Here is a 22,063-nt window from a genome sequence, read left to right as displayed (position 1 = left end):
TAGGCCAGTAAGACACAGAAAGGCAAAAAAGGAGATGCAGGATAGCAGAAAAAGTAAGAAATATAGTAAAACACTTATCTTTTCAGGTCGGTATTTGACTTTTAGCTATTGAACCAAATCATCATCAACACCATCAGAGTAGTAGTTATATCCAATAGCAAGAAATGCCTTCCAAAAAGTGTATTTCTCAAAAAACTGCTATATTTTAAAGGTGGGTTTTTGGGGCAGGGAGAGGGGGATAAGTAAAGGGAGAAGAAAGTGTGAGAGGATAGATTCTATGAGACAAACCTGAAACTAAATCTGTCCTCTATTACACCGACTCCTCCCCAGACCTACAGGATTTCCATCATTCATGCAAGCAGAGTGGAAGCAACAAATACCTGCTCAGCTATGGGTTGTTTGGATATTGGCCACTATGCATTATGGAGTGCAGCCTGTTCTGGGGTTATGAACCCATAGTTAAGAGGAGAAACACATCTACCAGTTATTTGCCTAGTTTAAAAGAGAATAGAATCATTCCTCACTCAGTGTCTACAAGCAAAGTTCATTATTGAGGGAAAACTTTTACACAGTAAGTAGGCTGAATGCAAAACTTACATACTAAAGATTTGCATTCTACTGAAGAGATCTTTGCTGCAGTATTACTATTGCATAAAGTACTTGTGTTTTCGATTCCACTTGTCATATAAGAAAATCTTTCATCTGGAAAGTGCAAGGTCTCATTTTCATGTTATATCACATGATTCCAAGTAATTACTAGTAAATATGGAAAAATACACAGTTGTTTTTTGTTTTGTTTATTTTCTTGTAGAGATGATCTGCCCCAAAGATAAAGATTTGTTACGTTCAGTGTTGATAAATTACTCTCTGCTTACAGACGTGAAAAATGTTTACTTACAAAAGACAGACAGACTTTGGGAAATTAAGATTTTTTTCTTATTTGACATCACAGTAGAAAAGGTCCAAGATAAAATTACAACATTTACAAACAAATGATAAAAAGAAAAGGAGTACTTGTGGCACCTTAGAGATTAACAAATTTATTTGAGCATAAGCTTTCGTGAGCTACAGCTCATTTCATCGGACGCTGTAGCTGTAGGTCATGAAAGTTTATGCTCAAATAAATTTGTTAGTCTCTAAGGTGCCACAATTACTCCTTTTCTTTTTGTGAATACAGACTAACATGGCTGCTATTCTGAAATTAATGACAGTTGATGAAAAATATTGATGGACAACCTCAAAATGAGACATGTCCTGCAGCATGAGACAACCAAAAAATTCTATTCTGGCCAACTTAATTTAAAATTATTTATTAGGTGCCAGACAAGCTGCCAGCCTACATTTAGTGAAATTAGTACAATTAGCATCACATCATACTTGAGGCTGCAAATGAGAAGTGGCTTCCTCACTCAGCGTATGTCTACACGTACAGTGCTACCGTGGTGCAGCAAAACAAATGGGTATTTTCTAACCAAGCCTGATAAGTTGCTAATTCCTCCTGAGTCCATGTTTAATACAAATAAGCAACTTGGGAACAGTATGTGTCTAATTAGGAATGATTACAAAGAGACATTGTGAAAAAACATTTTCTTTCCACACAGCCGTATTTGAAATCCAGTTCGTCCCCTGATAAGTTACACTAGAACATCTTTTAAAAAGTAACGTTATTGTATTGTTTAGTTCCATGGATTTTTCAGTCTTCCAAGAAATATAATTTAACTGAATGTTGTGATCCCCTAATATATGTCCTTATGCCTTTTTGAGTTCTTGCCCTGCATACGATATTTATCTGACTGTAAGCTCTTCAGTCCGGGGACTTTAGCACTGTATCATTCGGTTTTTGCGTAGACCACCACCATGAACAAGCGTATATAAATAACAGATATATATAAAAATACTATTGGGGAAAATATAACAACAACATTTGTTAGTGTATTCCAACAATATATTTAACCAGTAATGTTTTCTCCTTAAACCAGATCTTAAAATAAGTCATTATTTTTCTGAGTCTCTGTGGTTCCAAATGAACGAGGGAGCAAGTTTAAGTTCATTAGTCATATATTATTCATATATTAATATGCATATTACTAATATTTACCGTTTTATAGATTGAGTAGATGTATATGGCACTTTTCTTGGTACAGATATATTATTAGGATGGAAGACAAATTATTAAGCAAGTTTATTAAGGAATAAAATAAAAGCTTTGGTGGCATGGTAAGATCACCAACAATGGACACAGACTGAACACCCAGGCAGACCAGCTAGAGATCAATCCAGGTGGTGTTTAATTTGCAAAGAGGTTACGTCCCTTTGGGGTTTGCCATGATGATGATATGGCACTTTAACAAAAAAATAAATATACAGAAATAAGCTCCTCACAATGGTCCAGGGCACATTTAAACTGATGCTATTTGTGATAATACATAGAACAAAATAAGTCAAACACACAACAGATGATAGCCATTTTAAACACTTCATTATTTCCCCCCCGCTACTTCATGTTTTTAATACAAAAGAAAGAAGGAACTTTGCAAGGTTTGCATGAGAAAACAAATGTTTTGCAGAAAACTCTGTTTCTTAAGGGGGTTACAAACGCTAACACAAACCAGGCAATGCAATACCAGTGCACATAATTAGTCAAACTGCAGGCTTGATAGTTCTCCTGGAGCAGGCTAGTAATGTCATGCATTATGTTTACTTTTTATCTCAGGGTGGGATCCACTAGTTGAATTGTGTGCATTTTTGTCCCATGTGTCTAAATATGTCATTCACATAGTTCTCTTAGTAACTACCAGTGAAGTAATCAATCAATGAAAAGTGTGTGTTTTAAAATAAAAGTGATAAAGGCCAGGAATTATTTATTTGATTGATTGGTCACATAGATCTGATGTTTCATCAACGTGTGCTCAATCCATACTAATCCATGGAATCCACATCTGCTGGAATAATGGAGACTGAGCATTTTAATCAAAGTGGTAGAACCAAGGGGCCTGCATCACATCAGTGGAGCCCACTGTGGATCTGCTGGGGTTTAGGATTCCTGCTTCCCATCCCACAGCCATGAAAATCCACATCAGGGCTTTGTGTGGAAATGAAGGGATTCTTTTGCCTTTGGGAAGGGCCTGCAGAAGAAGTAGACAGATATCATATTTCCTGTGGTTCTGACAGTTGCCTCGGACTGTAAAATGGCAAGAACCTTGCAGGGGTCTCATCTGCCCCCTCTTCTAAGAAAATATTGATAAGTCTGGGTAGAGACAGTAGAACCGGCCACCCTCTGATGCTCCTGATAGTCCTCAAGTGGCAGATCTCGTCCAATTCCCTAACCCAGGAGTAACCTAAATACCCCTAGAGGGGCAGACCACCACTTGTAGGATGTAAATGGAAAAATACAATGTGGGGGAGGGTTGGGGGAAATCAGTTGACTCACTGGGGGAGGTGGGCAGGAGACAGCCACTCAAGACAGAAGCCACTGTTAACCAGAGTAGGTCAAAGTGCCATGGCCATGTTGTGAAGCAAGAAAGGGAAATAGGATGTTAGCACTGGGGAGGGGGACGAACATGGAGGGAAAGAGTCTCTGAAAATAAAATTACAGGGAGCAAACTGGAGCCTCCATATGATGACCACTGCAAAGAGTTGCCAACAGAAGCACAGCTTCAGGGTGTGTGGGTAGGAAAGAAAAGGTGGAGAAGGCAGGCAGAAACGCAAGTCCTAAAGAAATCCCCATCCTCCTCCCTGCATCCTTGTCTCCTTCATCCATTTTGAGTTCAAAAGTCTCTTTTTCTCTGCTGGACCAAACCCTTCACCTCTACCCTCAGTTTCACATATGCATGACCCACCCTTTGCTTCTATGTTTATCCCGTACCTCTTTCATTCAAGAGCTGCCTGCCAGCTACTTCCTCTTTAACTTCAAACAAGCATTTCCCCAAGTTATGAAACCCCACCCATTGCCTTCATCATCTGCTTCCTCAGCTCTCTCCTTCCCTTTCCTGCTCCTCCTGCTGTTACAGGAGAAGATAGCTCCCACTGACTTTGGCTTTTGCCCTTTTCACTGAACAGAAATTACTTTTCCCTACCCACACAACTTCTTCACCTTTCTGTCACCTATAACACTGTAAAATACCACCTGTTCTCCTGCATAGGCTTCAGAGATGCCATGTTCTCATGGCACTCTTTTCTCTCTGACTGATCCATCAGTGTATCTTCTTCTTCCTCCCCCCATGCTTTCTGCTCTCTGCCACTGTCTCTCAGGACTCCTCCTTGGTCTTCTCCCTCTACAGACTACCTGGAGTGACCTCATACAGTCTCTTGCCTTCTATCACCATCTTTGTATTAATGAATCCCATATTTCTCTCTCCAATCCCACTTTTCTCAGACTCATTTCTTCCTCGATTGCCTGCTGCCAACTTAAACAGAAAAGCGTTAAAATTGAACTCTCCAAACTTTCTTGGAAACTTTTATTTCTCAGCCGTTTCTAGCATACCCCCTTCCCTATCCCACCCCCCGGCTTCCAATTATGGTGTTATTTTTTGGATGCCTCTGTCGCCACTCTTAACACCCTCCCCAATTCTTCACCCACACAGACACTGCTATTTCTTTCTATAAAAATACTTCTGCAAAATCAGCCTTCTCCATCCACAACGCAAAACTTTTTAAGTTCTTCAACTGAACTGGGAGCCTAAAATGCAGCACCAAAAACTTTAGGTTCAAAGCTGGTTTTTTGTTTGTTTTTTTTCAGAGCAGCAGCTGGGCTTGGAGAGGGAAGGAAAGAATGGCATCCTTTTTCAAGTCCTACTTTTAGCACCCCATCCCCTAGAAATATACCTATAGCTACCTTCTTCCCTATACTACCCTCCTCAGCCTCGTCCCCAGAAAGAAAGAGATGTTTCCTTCCCAGGAACCCCAAAGACTTGCCTCTCCGCAACCAACCACCTCTCCCTCCACACTGTCCATGTATTTCCAGGAACATCTTCCTTGCCCTCAAATTTCACCCTCCCTCCCCTTATGGCCCTCAGTGGCCATCACTTCCTCAAAACTATCCTTTCTACTCCTATTCTCCTGACCAACCTACTCCCCAAAACCAGTTCTTACCTCTCCTTAATCAAAGTCAATTACAGTTGGGCACACCCTCACCCCAAGTCAAGTTCTGCCATCCCCTACCTACTTTTGTGGAACCTCTTTCTGCCTCCTTTCTCTATTGTCCCAACTCCTCCTGCTGCACTGTGGGTTCTCCTTCTCCCCTTCACATGAAGGCTACATGGCTCTAGCTCCCTGCTCTCTCTTGCTCTCGCTCTCTCAATTGCCTTCTCCCCTCCTCTTAAAGGAGCAGCAGCTCAGATGTTGCTTTGCTCTTCACTCCCCAACCCCCAGGAATGGGGGGGAGGGGAGCTACTAGGGAGACATTTTCAATTTAGACTCAAACACTTTTTCTTCTTAACATAGACCCCATCAAAGGACGCACTTAAGAGCATCAGGGCCAGAGGCTGAACACTAATGGTGTATTCAGCAGCCTGGTCTGAAGAGTGACTACAGAAATGGCGTGAGATGGTTCCATGTTTGTCTAAAGGAAATTATTTCCATATCAAATGTGCTCAATTTACAAATAAAATGATGTGTTTTCTAACTGCCAGCCCTGCAAACTTCCTTCTCATCACTCATAAGGATGCTGCCTCTTCAACAGTTGCACAAGTATTGCAGGTAACTTAAAGGTTGTGTTTGCAGGCTTGTTAATAAAACAATATGTTTCTGTCAAGTGAGCAAATGTTACACAGAATCAGACACAGAACAAACATGGAAACAATTCCATTTTACACAGTTACTTTTCAGAGCAGAACTGCATTTTAACCTATTGTTTACAAAGTGCACAAACAAGTCTCCATTTTCCACCTCCTTCCAAATATCTACACCCTCCATCATAGAACCAAAGACAACATGCACTTACCTTCATCTTTCAAGCACATTATTCTAATTATTCCGCTTCCCTCCCACATCAATTGGCAAGTTCTCTAGTTCAACTGTCAACTCTTTGTGGCAGAGACCCTCTCATCATCTTAAGCTGTAAAGCACCTAGCAAACAGCAAGACTTATACAACTAAACAAAAAAGAACAATTAAACATCATGTTGTTATTGAAAGAATTGATGTTATAAAAGAGAAGCCAAAATAAAATACCACTCACTATAACTGTTTTACTATACTGCTGCTGTAATATATTTAAAGTATTATATATTTTAATGTGCACTTTTACAATTGATGGTGTTCATATACTCTGTTGTAAATAGCAGTACAGAGTAATACGAAGTGCTACGGATGTAACCAAGGTTGTAGAAAAATACAATAAAGTAATTAAAGATTATTGTCATGAATATACTCAAGAGCAGAGTTACAGTAGCATGACTGACTTTAAACATTATCCTATTTGAATAGGAAACTATGCAAGCCTAGTGTTCCATTAATATTTCTTGCATTTCATTTTTATCCGGTTGTCAAAAAGCAAGGTCTATAACGAGAGACACTGTAATTTTGGTGAAAGATAAGTTTAAATGGGGTTTATTATTGATTCATATTTATTTATTAATTCTCCACTTGTTACTTTATAAGAAAGGTGTTATTTAATAATATAGTAATGTGGTCCTAAAAATAATAATACAAAATTATTCAGCTCAGAAACAAAGTTGAATCAAAGGGTCCTACTGTATATTAGTAGGTTTCACTACACATTTTTCTCAAATGAAGGAGTTTATTTTTACAAAAGTTCTGCTCAGAAAACAAATTAAAAGTGTTATTTTGACTCCCTTTCTTCCCCAGTGCTATTTACAAATTGTATCAAGTCAGCTGCTTGGCAAAGAATAAACCAAAGAGAGGACAGCAATAGCAAAGAGTTTCTTAAAACACCAAAATGTTATCTTACATTTGCATTTGATGTAAACAATACAGTTTACACTATTGTTACACAGTTACACTAGCATAGCTATGATTACGTTATTCAGCCAAGAAAGGGATATGGTACCATAAACACGAATGACTAAAAGTAGGAAGATATTTTTGTGATCCCTATTCTAAATGTTGCTATAGTAGCTGAAACAGTCATTAAAATACCAAAGTAAAATACCAAGTACCAAAAAGGAAGGCACAGAATAAAACAAAAGCTATCCACTTGAAAACATTTCATTCATTTAAAGTATTATATTTGTCTTTTCCATTTATTTGATCACTAAACATAATATTTTATAACACACCACACACCTTCTCTGTAATTATATTCTTGAGTATCCAAGAGATTTCTTTATTACAGCAAGGTGATTGCTAGTGAAGGAATGTTTATGACGGACTACCCTGAACTGACAGCTAGAGCTTTATAGCACAGAAGTAGCCATCTCACAAAAAGTCTTATGATGAAAATGCACCAAATTAAAAATGTAGGTCCGATTTTTAGAAGTTCAGAGCATCCACAACTTTGACTAAAATCAACACAATCTCTGGGTACTCAGCTTTAAAAGCCAGGCCTTAAGTGTCTTCATTTCCACTTGTGGATCAGACTCCCAAAGCAACATCAACATATTTTGTTTTTCTATTCTCCATCTTTATGCTTGTATATAAAAGGTATGGCATCACCTGCAGATGCTTTTCTTGTGTTAAGTCATGAGAATTCTGAAGCAACCCTCTGAGAAGAAGAAATTATTATTTTGATAGCAGTGAGCAAATAGCCTTCTACCCCCCCCAACAGCTGAGGTTGCAAGGCAAAGACCAAACAAATAATAGCCTCTTGTACCAATATGACAACACAAAAAATGCTGAATATGCTCTTGAAGCTTAATAATATACAGCAAGAGCAGGAAAAGGCCGTTTTGATAAAGGTCCCTCCTTCCCTTCTCCCACATCAATTCATATCAGACATTCTAGATTTCGGATGTGCACATATGATATCTGGTCAACAGGAACTAATGACACTATTTTACACTCTTTCCCATGGGCAATCACCCCACAGCAATAGATCTGGTAAACTGCCACTCACTTCTTCACAACATATCTAAGCTTAACAGCATCTCTAAGATTCAATACGGGGCCCTGAGGAGTTGTGGGTTTAAGAAGCTAGCTAGTGCATTATTCTGTTTAGAAAGAATGCTTTCAAGGTACACATTTTTGTCTTAAAGATTTAAAAGCAAAGGGAAAGCATGTATCAGTAAGTAATCCTCAAAATGTTACATAAAAAGTTTAAAAAAGGAATTGGCTGAAACGCTCAAAAAATATTTTTTTTTACTTTGTTTAGCTGAAGGTAGTGCAAAGTCCAGGAGAAAGTAAAGAGAGCAGTAATGAAGAAAGCTTGAGCAGATTAAAGAGAGTGGAAGGGGATATATGAAAGAGTGGAAGAGAGAGATACAGGCCAAGTTATGGAATAATTTGAAAGTAGCAGCACCTTAGGTTGTTCACAGAAGAAAAGGAGAACAGAGGGCAAATGTTCAAGGCAGAAATGGATAAGAAGAGAGAGAGACGATCAGGTACACAAGAAAGAAAGATGGCTTTGGTGACAATATTTTGTACAGATTGAAAGAAAAGAGTGAGGAAAGAACAAGTGGAGACCACAGAGGTGGTGATTATAGAAAGTGAAAAGTTAGCAGGACTTGGACAAAAGTGTAGGCAATAAGATTCTCAATTTAAGTGTTATGCCAAAATCTTAATGTTTACCTCAGAACATTACTGAAGTCAACCTTACCAAATACCTACACAGTTGCCTATTTTAGACAGCTGGTCAGCACAATAGAAAACTTAAAGCATCACTGAAAGTAGAGTCTGACAAGGTGTATGTTTAAGGGAATCTAACTTGTACTAAGGGAGGAATTTTAGGGGTTAAAGGTTAACAAGGCAGGCTAATAAAATTAGAATTTTATATTTTCCCCTACAACACATATTTCCTGCCATCAGACAAACAAGGAAACCAATCAGTCTTTTTAAAAGTTGTAAATGTTACCCCCCAAAAACCCTTTAATCCACTATGCCGTTTCAGGCCCTAGTCTTGTAGACACTTGTATAAAGTTACACACATGCGAGCAGTTTGTTTGCAGGACTGGGGCACGGTTTGTGCAAGACTGAGAAAACTGCAGTGTAGTACCTGTTACCAATATGCATGGACTGGAGCAATGCCTCTTTCATAATTTTTTTAATCATCAATTTGGGTGTTTTATGAAAAAGAGAAAAAGCGTGGAACAGGTAAAGATACCAGCTAAAATAATCTTCTACTGAGTTAGGTAAGATGCTAACAATCATTGTGAGCTCCCATAGAGTCCTCCACCACAACCTGCTGAGCAAAAGGGAGAGTTGTCAGAAGTCCCATACACCATCTGAGGACAAACACACAATAGCCATGACATACTTTAACCCATTGTTTACAAACAGTTATGTTTACTTGGTTTGAGCATTACAGTATTAGCCTGTGTGCTTTTCATTCTTTATTGGACCACATAACTATTTAAATTGAGATTTCCTTTTATTTTCAATCGTAAAGAAGCAAGGAGCATGCCATTATTACATTCTACTCAGAAGACATAGAAGAATTACTGATTCGATGCAATTGATCTGGTTTCAGTTCAGTCATGTTTTAACACTACGTTGTCTGAATAAACATGATCTTTAACAATAAGCAGGCAATATATATGTTAGTTCAAATAGAGTATAGCATTGAACTAAATATTTATTGATCTTAACTACATAAACTTCTGTAAGTATGTCCTTAATATATTGATTTTACCCCGATTACTTATTAAAATTCTTCCTTAGAAAACATTTTTGCTCAGCAGTAAAATTAGCACTATAATAAACTGTGACTCAGACCCAGAACATTATTACCTCTTTCCTCTAAGAGATACCAAGATTTCCACTGTCTTCAAAAATGATTAGTTTGAAAGGAAGAGAGGAATTAATAACATTATCTTAAGCGAGGCAGATGCTCTGCAAGCTTCCCCAGATGTCTCTACCTGCACACCCTAAACCTGACCCTCAACACTGCTATTTTCTCTTGAGCAGAGACCATCATGGTGCCAAATTCTATGCTGGTTAAGTGTGCACACAGCATAAGTGGGTGCACACAAAATAAACAGTCAAAGGCTTACAATGAAAAATAAATATTCTGGAACCAGGTTTTTTTTTTTTCATACTGTTGAAATTAAACACCTTGTAATTAACGATACTGTTAAAGTTATTGTAATATAGTTTTCTACCCTAGTTCATAGAGCACCAAATATATTGTAAAGGGAATATTTCTTCTCATTTTGTTACTACAATTGACTATTCAACAAAAGAACTGCAAACTCTGAACATCAGTTACACAAAGTGGGTGGGAGAAAGAGAAGTATATCTAGATCTCTGGAGTATGTACTTCTTACATATCTCCCAGAAATTCATATGGAAGTCTTAAATCTTTAGTCTTACACTTATAAGCCATTAAATACTTTCAATATTACTGTGATTTTAAAACAATCCCTGAAGCCATACCATGTACAAATATAGTTAAATTGAAATAAACCTCACTGATGGCAAAAGAAGAAGCCAGGAACAAGTTTCAAAGTTTGTAATTTAAAAAAAAGGGGGGGGGAGCATAGCCCAAGAACAACCAAAAAGAGAAAGCCAGGACTTGCAAAATGTATTATTAGATTTGCATTTCTTATACCACAGTACTTAGCTCCCAGAGTTGGGTGAGCAGCAGCAGCTCAAACCAACCCAACTATGGGCTGTCAAGAATTCAATTTTCTGTTAAAGTCAAGGCAGCAGATCACAGTGGATTTCTCAGCAGCACGTTTGAGAGAGGTGCAGAGAATGCAGCGCGCAGCCGGGTCAAGCCCAGGGAAGAGAGACTTGTCTGTACAAGAACCCGAGGACCCTTGTAGAGTTACCTATGCCGCTACTGCCCCTGTGTATTCACCGCAGAGAAAAGCACACACACACACCCCAGTGCAAGAGAGATGCCTGTGCGGGACAAGGAGAGAATTACGCCTCAGCCACAAGGTACAACGTTGGCACAGCCTGACACAGCAATCCTGCAACTTCAGTCGGAAATGTCAGCGTGCACCTGGGTGTGTGACATTATCAGGCCTAATAGGGAGCCGTTCCTGCACTTTAGACAGCCAGGCTTAACGCCTGCCAGGAAATGCAAGGAAGTTGGGGGGAGGAGGGGGAAGAAGGTTACTCGCTCTCTCCCCTGCCCCCCCCCCCCGAAACAGCGCTGCACGGCGAGCATTAACTGCGACCCCCATCCCGCAAGCACAACACGCCGCTCGCGCTAGGCCAAAGGGACCTGAACCAGCGGCGTGACCCCAGAAACAAGCCCGGCTCTTTGCTTTCCCCTGCAGAGCTACAGGTGCGGACTGTGAGCGCAGTGACCGCCTCCTGCTGAAATGAGCCGGGGCTGGGGGAAACAGGCAAGATAGAAATCCCAGTGAACAGCTACAGCTTCCCCCGCCCCCCACCATCCCCAGGCCCCTTGCACCGCGGGCTCCCCCCTCCCCCAACACTATCGGGGGAGGGGGCGCAAACGACATTAACAAGAGCACGAATCCATTACAATGTAGCAACTCAGATGCGCGGGGGAGAGGGGGAGGAGATGGCGGCTCCCCCTGCCTGTGCAGCAGGCCCGCGCCCCCCTCCCTATCCCCGAGCCCAGGGATCGTGGCAGCCCCGGGGGTGAGGAGCAGGAGCAGCTCACGCGGGGGAGGGGAGCAGGTGGGTGTCTCCTCCATACGCACTGCCGGGAGGGGAAAGCAGACGCGGGTGGTTTGTACCGAGAGGAAGGGGGAGCCCCCGGGGAAAGGAGAGGGGCAAACAGGAGCCGCCAGGCTAGTTACCTGGCGGGCAGTGCACAGAAGGCACGCTGGGGGGGGCAGGGGCGTGTCAAGGGGGCTCCCCAAGGGGCATGTTGTTGGGGAGGGAGAAGTGTGCACGCAGGCAAATGTGTGTTACTCGGGGGGGGGGCTGTACAGGGGCATCGTCATGGCATTGGGGAGGGGGGGGGACTACGCTGGGGGTGGGCTGCAGCGCGGTACTCACCGGCAGCTCCACGTTGACGTCGGTCCCGTCCAGCAGCAGGACCCGGCACTGCAGCGCCGCTTTGCTGTCCCCGGCCGCCGGGATGTGGACAACGGCTCCGGCGCTGTGCCCGGCTCCTCCGGGGTGCGGGGAAGAGGGGAACCCCTCCGCGGCGGCGGCTCCTCTCAGCCCCCCGTCCCGCTCGTCCCCAGCCCCGAAGGCGCCTCCTCGCCCGGCTCCGCGTCCAGCCCCTCGCCCGTAGCGCTGCATCGACCGCCGGCCAAAGGTCCTGCGCAGGAACCGCAGCATCCTGGGGGCGCCCTACCCGGCTGCTCACACCCCAGAGCCCGCAGCTCCGCGCCCAGCCCCGGGGAGCCTCCCAGAGCAACCCCGCAGCACCGCCCGCCGGGAGCCAGGCACCGGGGCCAACCCTCGCCGGCTCCCAGCTCCGCCCTCTGCAGCGCCGCCCGGCCGAGGGAAGGGGGCGGGGGAGATGCAGCCCCTCCTGCAGCGGGAGCCGCGCCGCGGGGCGGCCAGGGGGAGCTGCCGCTGCCGCTGAGGCGGAGCGCGGTGCAACCTGTGGCGGCGGCGCCGGCTCCTGGGGGAAAGGTCCCGCGGCGGCCGCCCGCGCACTGGCGCTGCTCCCGCCCGGCTGCCGCGGGGTGCTCGCCCGGCGGGGCGGCCGGGCTCCCCGCTCCGGCGGGGCGCGCGCACGGGCTCCGAGCGGGGAGGGCGCCTGCGCCGGGCCTGCCCCCGCTCCACCTCCGGCCAGGGAGGGACCGGCGGGCCGGGGAGGCGGAGGAAGGTCCAAGCGCAGCGTTTCACCTGCGAGCTCGGCAGCCCGCACCTTGCTGCCCGGCGCACGGGTCAGGCAGCTGCCTGCTGCCCTCTGCTGGCCCTCGCTGCCCCGGGGAGGCGCCTGGGACCCCTGGGGCGGGACGAGCCGCGTGTGCCCCTAAAGCGACACTGCAGCGTGGCGGGGGGGGGGGGGGGGGGAGACGAGGAAATCTATGAGAGGTGGGTCGTTGTGTGTAATTTAGGCCGCGATCCGGCCTTGCTCCTCCCCGCTGTTACTTCGCTACCCTCTCCCCCCGTCACGGGCCGTCCCTTCTCTCCTGCCTCCTCTCCTTATCCCCTGCCCTCTGCCAATTGGGCTCCTACGCCGCAGGAGCCCTGGGGAGCACAGCAGCTGCTTCTAGCTGCTAAAATGCAGGGGCAGCGGCGGCAGGTGAAGCTAGAGAACCTGCCACTGCATCTGCCCTCCGCCCGCAGCACCTGTCATAAACACTGCCGGGGCTCCCGGCTCTGCCCAGAGGCTTCAGATCAAAGAGACAGCTGCGCCAGCGCTGGTAGGGCAGTTTGCTAAGTTAACTTCCATATTGTAATCAGGTTACGGTTTTCCGTTGTATCAGGTGCCCCCCTACCACGGATTCAGAACCCCCTTTCATCCAGCCATAAAGTTGGTTACCCCTCCCCCCAATCACTATCACACCCCCCCAAACACCAGTATGCAGCACTCAAATTGAGAGCCAGTGGTTTAGATAGCTGCAGGACACTCCTAGCTAATCTGGGACAGTAATGAACCTATGGGAGGGGGAAATAATACCTAGACACTTAAGGAAACGTTAAGGACCACAGGGACGAGATAAGACTCGGGAAAGTGAACTGAGAAAATGAGTGAATAAAAACGAGGGCAGCAGGAAATAAGAAAATATACACTCAGTATTTCTGAAAGCAGTCCAGGCCATCTGAGAAGGACCTGTTGCCTGTTCACAGAAATGGGATGGATCAAGGACATGCATGGTGTATCTTGTATCCAGGGTAGTCCTAGAGAGGGGATACTTACACCTTGTTAAAGTTTCACTAAATAATTGAAGGAAGGATAAGAAAAATTTCTCTGTCTCTGATTAAATGTACCTGTCCTCTAGACACTGTTCAGGCACTCCTGCAAAAATCATATTCTTAGGACACACAAAAATACTGTGTCCTTCAGAATCACCACTATGTATTTAAAAAAAAAAATCCCAAAGGGAGGGCATTCTCCCACATTTCCTACCTCTTCATTTGCTTTTCAGTCTGAACAGTAGTCCTCCTTCCTTGGTTATGGCTACAAATCAAACATGTTTTTAAATAATCCTTCACCCATTCTCTCTGCAAACATAGCACCCTAGGGTCACAGCATTTAGTATGACCGGAGGAGAGGACATTTGTAGAAGCCCTATGTTTAAAATATTGGCAGTACATCATTTCTTATGAAAGCAACAAAAGGCACAATTCCATGCAGCCACCTTTCATCATTAGAACAAATGGATGTAAAGCATTGTCTTGCACTAAAGGGCTTGGACATCACGGCTAAATTATCTGGTAGCAGCAGCTCTGCATCTCCTCCTATTGTTTCACACTACGCAAGGGGCTCAGACCTGAAGTGCTCACTCCAGCAAAATACTCATTGAATTAGCAAGATATTTGGGCTGGTATTTCCCCCAACTCTACAGTTATTTAAAGAAGCATTGCTGAAAATGGGGAGGTGCATGTCTCTTTTCTTCATCCAGTACTACTAGAGATTATATTTGCACAGACTTCAATTGCATTTCTTTGTATTTTCTAAGTTTGCCATTATTAGGAATCTTAAAATCAGGTGCCATAGTTTAGGGTTCTTTCTTTTGTGAACATTACAGGACAGATTCTCCAGTCCAGTAAGACCATTTTACACTACATAAACAGCACAAAATACTCTTAAAGTGACAGAAATCTGGCAGTGGTGGCTCTGCTACCTCCTGAATGAGCCTCATCCCTGGTGTAAAGGGAGAGAGAGCATGTCGGGGATGGGGACGGGACATGGTGAAAGGGTGGGCAGCTCTGACTTAGTGAGCCACAAGCATCTTCCTGCAGCCCCTGAGAAACAAGCCCTTTGCAGGGGGAAAGTAGGAGCATCTTTTTCAAACCCTAATCAATCCGAGGGTTACATGATTTATATCTGCTTGACTTTCACTACTAGCATACAAAATATTGTCCAGTGACCACACTAAAAAGAAACAGTACTGTTATAGAGGAGCCTCACACATGCTGTGATTCCATCGGATCTCCTAAATGATGCAAGGTTGAACCTGATCAATAAGTGGACAAGAGACCTTCAAAGGAGACCTGGTTGCTGCAGGAAGTGATGCTGGTGATTCAGTAACCAGCACTCTGAGAATCATAGAAATGTTACATTCTGCCTGCCCACATTCCCCTTTCAGTTTTGAGTGGATATGCCCTCAGGTGATGCCATGTGCTGTTAAACATCTGCTGCGCTCCATCCTTAAGGTGGCTGCAACTTATTTGTGGGTGAAGATATTCCTCTTAGAATCATAGAAATGTAGGTGCTAGACAAGACCTCAAAAGGTCATCAATTCCAGCCCCTGCTTTGAGGCAGGATTAAGTAAACCTAGACCATCCCTGACAGATGTTTGTGCAAACTGTTCTTAAAAACCTCCAGTGATGGGGATTCCACAACCTACCTCACAGGAGCAATAAAAGGCTTAAACAACATTGAAAAACACTTTGAGATGCTCAGATTGACCCTGCTATAAAGGTGTACATTGCAGTATAATCTTAATCAAGATAGGACTTCTTCCTACTATGGGGTTCTTATACATTAGTCTGAAGCACTGGTACCAGTCACTGCCAGAGACAGAATAGTGGACTAGATGGAGCATGTGTCTGATCCAGTATAGCAATTCCTGTGTTCCTATGGACAGCCCCCAGGTAACCAGATTAGCATAACTGCAAGGAGTAGAAATAACGGCAGTTTAATTGGGCCACTATTTGCAAAAAAAGCCACTTAGTGGCATTTGGCCAGTTCCAAGAGGGTAAGTGATGTGTAACCACTTGTGACATACTAACCATTACCAAATAAATGGTATGAATGGATGAAATGTAGCAAAAATATTTCTATTTGTGTAATTTCATTCAGTATTTTGTTTCAGTTTAAGTGTCTGGCTGTTTAAGAAAAAAAAAGTCACCACTTCTTAACGGCAGCTACTATTGGATGTCCTAATTAAGATAATTCTATTGTGGTATTATATGCACTGTCTAACAATTAGAGACCTCTTCCTTTTCTTATTTTGTGTCACTGTCTATGCATTTGTGGATTTTGCTGCTCTGCCAGACTTTCACTATGTAAAAAGAAGAGTACTACATTTAAATTGAACATAGCTAGATTTTCTTTTTCTGCAATTTGGCAAAAATTTCATGCGTCTTTACAGAGACTAAAATGGGACATTTTGTAAGCTTTTTCTAGAATATGCTTCAACTTTCAGTCCTCCTTAAAAACAACTTGCACAAAAGGGCTCAAACAACGAGCACACACGGTATGGACCCGTTGTCTGTGTTAATAAAACTAGAAATAGAGAGCCTGAGAAGATATGAAGATTATTTGGTCTTTTAGGTTTGAGAGTTTGTTGATTGTGCTAACCCCATAGACAACAATGAAACTAGTTTGGGGAAAAGTCATTGAAGGCAATGCTTTTTAGCATGACAGCCCTTGAGTTATGATCTTCCTGTGGTGCGTCACAGTCACGTGTTTGTTTACTTTCCCAAACACCATGTCAGTTATGTGAATATGTCTAATTTTACCCTATTTCTGGATTGCTTTATACACAGACACACAGCAGGAGGAAAATGCAAAGGTAACGATGTGTTACAAGGCTTAGAGTAAGTTGCATTTATATGCCACCTTTCATCCAGAAAGATCCCCAAAGCAGTTTAGTTAGAAGAAAAGAACTCTGATAGGTAAACTATACGTAGAACCACTTCACCCAACACTGAAACGCAGCAGCTGTTTAACTGCAGAGTCCAATACAAAATCTCTTTTAAAACTGAAATGAAGAGAGGCGACTTAGTGGGAGGGACACAAAGGAGGCACCAGCTAAACGGGGGCACGTGACCTCCCCATGTGACTCGTCCTCACCCCCGCCCACGTGACCCCCTCATGTGACTCTTCCCCGCCCCGCTTCCCACATGACTTGTCCCTGCCCTGCCACCAGCCCAGGGGCCCTGTGTTCTCCCCATCCCACATTACCTGGCAGGGGGGCTCTGCTCCAGTCCCCCTGGCATACGTGGAGCACTCTCCAAGGCAGCCTCCGGCCATGCTGCCTGTCTGGGATGCTGCCCATGGTGCGGCACGCAGTGGCTGCTCTCTACCAGGCAGCCTCGAGCCACGAGGCTGCCTGGGAGAGTGCAGTGCGGCATGCCGCACCAGGCAGCATGGCCAGAAGAGGAGAGGCTCTGCCCCCACCTCTTCCTTTCCAGCTCTAGCCCTGCCCCTTCATCTCCCCAGCTGCTGGCCTTCCCCGCGCCCCGGGGCATTTTGGGGAGGGTCATGTGACCCTTGCCCCTCCCCCGGGTCACCATTGATTTAATTATGCAAATCATAATTAGACAAGGACACTGGGGCTAATACTTCTATGCTTACAAAATGTACCATAGTCTCTTTAATGACCTGATAGGTGGTCAGGACTTTGATTTTGTATTATCAGATGCCTCCTCCAACTGATTCAAAACTGAGTTAAGGCTAGTCTACATAGGAAGTTATACTGGCATAAGGTGAGGTGTGAATTTAAACTGTTATACCAATATAACTCAGGTGAACACTCTTAGTCCAGGATAAGCTTCTAGTTTAGTTTATGTTGCTTTGGAAGTGGTTTAAGATAAGCTGATAACAGGCACTTTTATTGCTGGATATGTGTGTCCAAGCAGAGTTATACCGGTATAACTATGGTGGTATAACTGTACCTGCATAGCTGGTGAAACTTTCCCATGTAGGCAAGTCCCTAAAAGGAAAAATGTTCCCTGCTGACTACATATTTCTTCATGTCTCCCGTCCATCTACTGAACAGGCCCAACACTAGCTAGTTTACGAGTAATACACCAGCTGAGGTTTTCATCAGTTTATTGTACTGATTTTTATACAAGTCAGTTCAAAGAAATTATTTTTAAGCCTAGGAATCTCATCATTAGAGCTAAATAAAATCATTCAATACTATCTAAATGGCAATAACATCAGAAACTCATTTTAAAAAGGTGGCCTTTAACCAACGTGCTCTTTTAATTATGGCCTTGAAATGAGCCTAAAAGGTACTTTATGCAACATATGTACAAATGATCACTAAAGGGGAAAACACTGATGCCTCCTTGATCCATACCCAGCACAGATGATATTTTCTAAGGCAGATGTGTCTTTTAATCATATCGCCACAGAGAAATAAATTCAAGGCCCTTTGTGCTATGAGGCACATGAGACCTAAACAACACAGCAAATCCCCCTTTGATATATGCAGCGGTGCTATACTGAATTCTGCAGCAACTCGGGAAGAATGTTGCAATGTTAACTGATTGTGAAAACAGTTGGGAGCTTTCACTGCTTGTTGAAATAATCCTAGAAATACAGCCAAGGTGAAAATATAATTCATACACATTACACTAAGGCTAAAAGAAAATATATTTGTCGCAGAGGAGGAAAATCTAGAAAGAAGTTTAGAAGCTCGACATAATCATCTTCTTTGACCTGCAGAACCTTTACTACCCCGATGATGTGTGGAAGGAAGGACCCCAATTAACTATCAGTGTTGTCAATTAAAAAACAAAACAACTTTATAAATTCAGCACATTTGATACAGAAAGAGACACTGAATGTGGAACGGGAATGTACATAATCACAAAGGAAAGCTGCACTTTAATTGTTGTTTTTCGAAATTGCGCATACGCTTAGAATGTGATCAGCATATTTTAGAAATGTGAATAAACATTATTATCTCTCTGAGGATTTGGTGGACTCAGTCCACTTCCTACTGAACAAGTGTCTGCAAAACAATTGGCACCTGTTGCAGCAGTCCAAATAGAAAATCTAGCAAGGTCTGAATGTCCCACTCACCTCAGAATGTGGCTATTCACATCAAAGGAGTGGCATATAGATGGGGAGTTGGCTCAGCAGCGAGCCATGTGGGTGAGAGGAGCATGGCCTGGATGAGCCAGGGACTGAGGAAGCTCTAGGAAAGGGAAGGAGGGAAATACTATTGTTGGGCTAGCAGATAATGGAGAGAAGGTTGATTCCTTCTTAGAGGAGAGCTGGAGACCAGAGATGATGAAATGTAATATGGGACTTGCCAGGGCAAATTGACTTCTTTTTTGACCCTCCATGACTATGAGACGATTTGCAGAGGCATTGGGGCACTGCTGTTTGTCATGGATTCTCTGGATGATTACATGGAAGCCTTGGCTAGGTTGCATCTCACCATGACCCCAGCATATAAAGTGAATACAGACATCAATTTTGAAATCTTTGTTAAGAAAATGGATGGTTTGTCTGGTGATCACAAGATTGAAATCCAAAGTGGCATTCATCAGATGGCAATTGAGGACCTTACAGATGATAGATTGGAGAAAGTTCACCTCAGCTTTTATCTGACAAACATATATGATCAATTCTATATTTGAAGCCCTTAGCAAAGTAGTATAGAAACTGATTCCGTAGCTCTCAATGCTGGAAAACCTATATAACCTCTTCATTTCAAAGTTTGGGACTGAGAAAGCATTTTTATTTGATATAGTCAGTAAAATGTATATTGCAACTGACAGTACTCCAGTGGATATGCAAACTTATGAGCTAACAACTAATAGACTACAACTTCCATTGTTTTTGCAAGGTCACACATGAAGTATTTGAAATGAGAATGGAAGTAGTGAGTGTGATGCTATCTGACTAGGTGCCAGCTGTGGCCAAGGCTTTAGGCCACAGCCGAGCACTGACATATTCATTGCTGGAAACCAGTCTGTTTCACTTGTGTGTTAGTATAAGTTCAATAACTATCTTAACCATAACAATGTGTTCAGTGTTTATGAAATGCTTGTTAGTTGCTGCATGCATTAATCTCATTATATCTTTATCACATGCTATAAGATAATACTTGAGTTTTTGCTTTATAACTGTAAAAATGTTGGCTCTGAAACTGTAAACTTAGTCAGGAGGACTCCTCTCCTAACCATCAAGAAGGTATCAAAACTAAATGGGCCAATGTGGGACATCACAATACTAAAACTTTGTTAATTGCCCCTTCACACCCATGAAGTGGCTACTTGCAAAAGAGCTCATCCTATTAGCTTGAATTCTGGAAGAAGGACATAAAAATAGCTGACAAGAAAATTTTTCATCTCTCTTCTGCTGTTAGGCCTGTCACAGCGCTGCAGTTTATGAAACAGAAGCAAAGATCCCTAGGGTCCACCTGGATTAGCCCTAAAAGACATTGAGAGCTGACAGATTACTACAACTCTGTCACCTTTTAAAACCAAAAACTGTAACTCATCTGTGTACATATGTTTGCCTGCTTTAACCTTGTAATAACTCTCTCCTTTCTTTTTCCTAACTAATAAATCTTTAGTTAATTTATTACAGGACTGGCTACAAGCATTGTCTTTGGTGAGAGATCTAAGGTACAAATTGACCTGGGGTAAGTAACTGATCTCTTGGGACTGGAAGCAACCTGAATAGTTTGTGATCTTTGGTGTATGGCAACCAACTGTCTCTAAGTCCAGCTTGTGGCAAGAGAGACTGGAATGCCCAAGGGGACTATCTGTGAACCCATTTACTCCTGGGGAAATTCTGCACCACTGCGCAATGCAGAATTTTGCAGAAATTAATGTTGGATGCACAGAATTTCCCTTTTTCTCCACAGAAATGGGCTGCAGAGTTGTTGGCCATTACTAGGGGCCACTGTACCCGACAAAGCCCGGCTCACATATAGAAGACAAGGCCAGGGGCAGGGGGAGGGAACTGGAGGGTTCCCAGCAGCTGCAGTTCCCAGAACGCCCTGAAGGAAGGAGGCGACGACACTGTATCACACAAGCATGGAACTGGAGAGTAACATCTCTTCTTAATATAAAGCCTGAGATATTGGTGGAAGGTGGAAATATTGTGGAAAGCTATTGAATAACTAGCTATTTAAATAGTTATTTGGTGGCTACTTTTGCTTTCTTGCTCTGCCTTTTTACCGTTCTGATTTTTCCTAATGAGAAATACAATTCCAGCTTGGTGAAAACTTTTTGGAATCATCAAATAAAAAGTTAATATGTGTGTATATTCCCCAAAGAGGTGCCTTCTTATTCAAAGCTCCCAAATTTCCCAGTATTCTTACTTCTGTTGCCCAGTCCTTCAAATACCTGGATTTTGAAAAGAAAGTATCAGAGCATTCAAGTGCGATATTTAATTGCTCTTATAGCAGACGCTTTGAAAGAATCCAAAGAAATATCAGAGCACTGGTGGTAGAACAGAAGAAACAGCATTAGGTCATGTCATGAATATGAAGGGAAGGGTAAACCCCTTTGAAATCCCTCCTGGCCAGGGGAAAGCTCCTCTCACCTGTAAAGGGTTAAGAAGCTAAAGGTAACCTCGCTGGCACCTGACCAAAATGACCAATGAGGAGACAAGATACTTTCAAAAGCTGGGAGGAGGGAGAGAAACAAAGGGTCTGTGTGTCTGTCTATAGTCTGTCTTTGTCGGGGGATAGACCAGGAATGGAGTCTTAGAACTTTTAGTAAGTAATCTAGCTAGGTATGTGTTAGATTATGATTTCTTTAAATGGCTGAGAAAAGAATTGTGCTGAATAGAATAACTATTTCTGTCTGTGTATCTTTTTTGTAACTTAAGGTTTTGCCTAGAGGGGTTCTCTATGTTTTTGAATCTAATTACCCTGTAAGATATCTACCATCCTGATTTTACAGGGGGGATTTCTTTATTTCTATTTACTTCTATTTTTATTAAAAGTCTTCTTGTAAGAAACTGAATGCTTTTTCATTGTTCTCAGATCCAAGGGTTTGGGTCTGTGGTCACCTATGCAAATTGGTGAGGCTTTTTATCCAACATTTCCCAGGAAGGGGGGGTGCAAGTGTTGGGAGGATTGTTCATTGTTCCTAAGATCCAAGGGTCTGGGTCTGTAGTCACCTAGGCAAATTGGTGAGGCTTTTTACCAAACCTTGTCCAGGAAGTGGGGTGCAAGGTTTTGGGAAGTATTTTG

General features: G+C 43.1%; 1 protein-coding gene across 7 annotated transcripts in view; it reads right to left on the bottom strand.

Annotated features, from left to right (window-relative positions):
• Positions 1-12,618, bottom strand: part of EPB41L4B (erythrocyte membrane protein band 4.1 like 4B) — a 246,907-nt gene extending 234,289 nt beyond the window's left edge. For 4 of the 7 annotated variants that reach the window (XM_073332653.2, XM_073332656.2, XM_073332654.2 and 1 more), the window contains exon 1: positions 12,036-12,617. In XM_073332653.2, coding sequence (XP_073188754.1) covers positions 12,036-12,323 — 288 coding nt within the window. In that variant the 5' untranslated portion in view covers positions 12,324-12,617. Of the gene's footprint in view, positions 1-12,035 lie in introns of all 7 variants that reach the window. The other 3 variants (XM_073332657.2, XM_073332662.2, XM_073332661.2) reach the window with 3 other exon arrangements.
• Positions 12,619-22,063: the final 9,445 nt, after the last annotated feature.

The sequence above is a fragment of the Lepidochelys kempii genome, chromosome 2 (assembly GCF_965140285.1).
Source record: "Lepidochelys kempii isolate rLepKem1 chromosome 2, rLepKem1.hap1, whole genome shotgun sequence".
Classification (NCBI taxonomy): domain Eukaryota; kingdom Metazoa; phylum Chordata; order Testudines; family Cheloniidae; genus Lepidochelys; species Lepidochelys kempii.
This window is presented reverse-complemented; position numbering and strand designations above follow the sequence as displayed.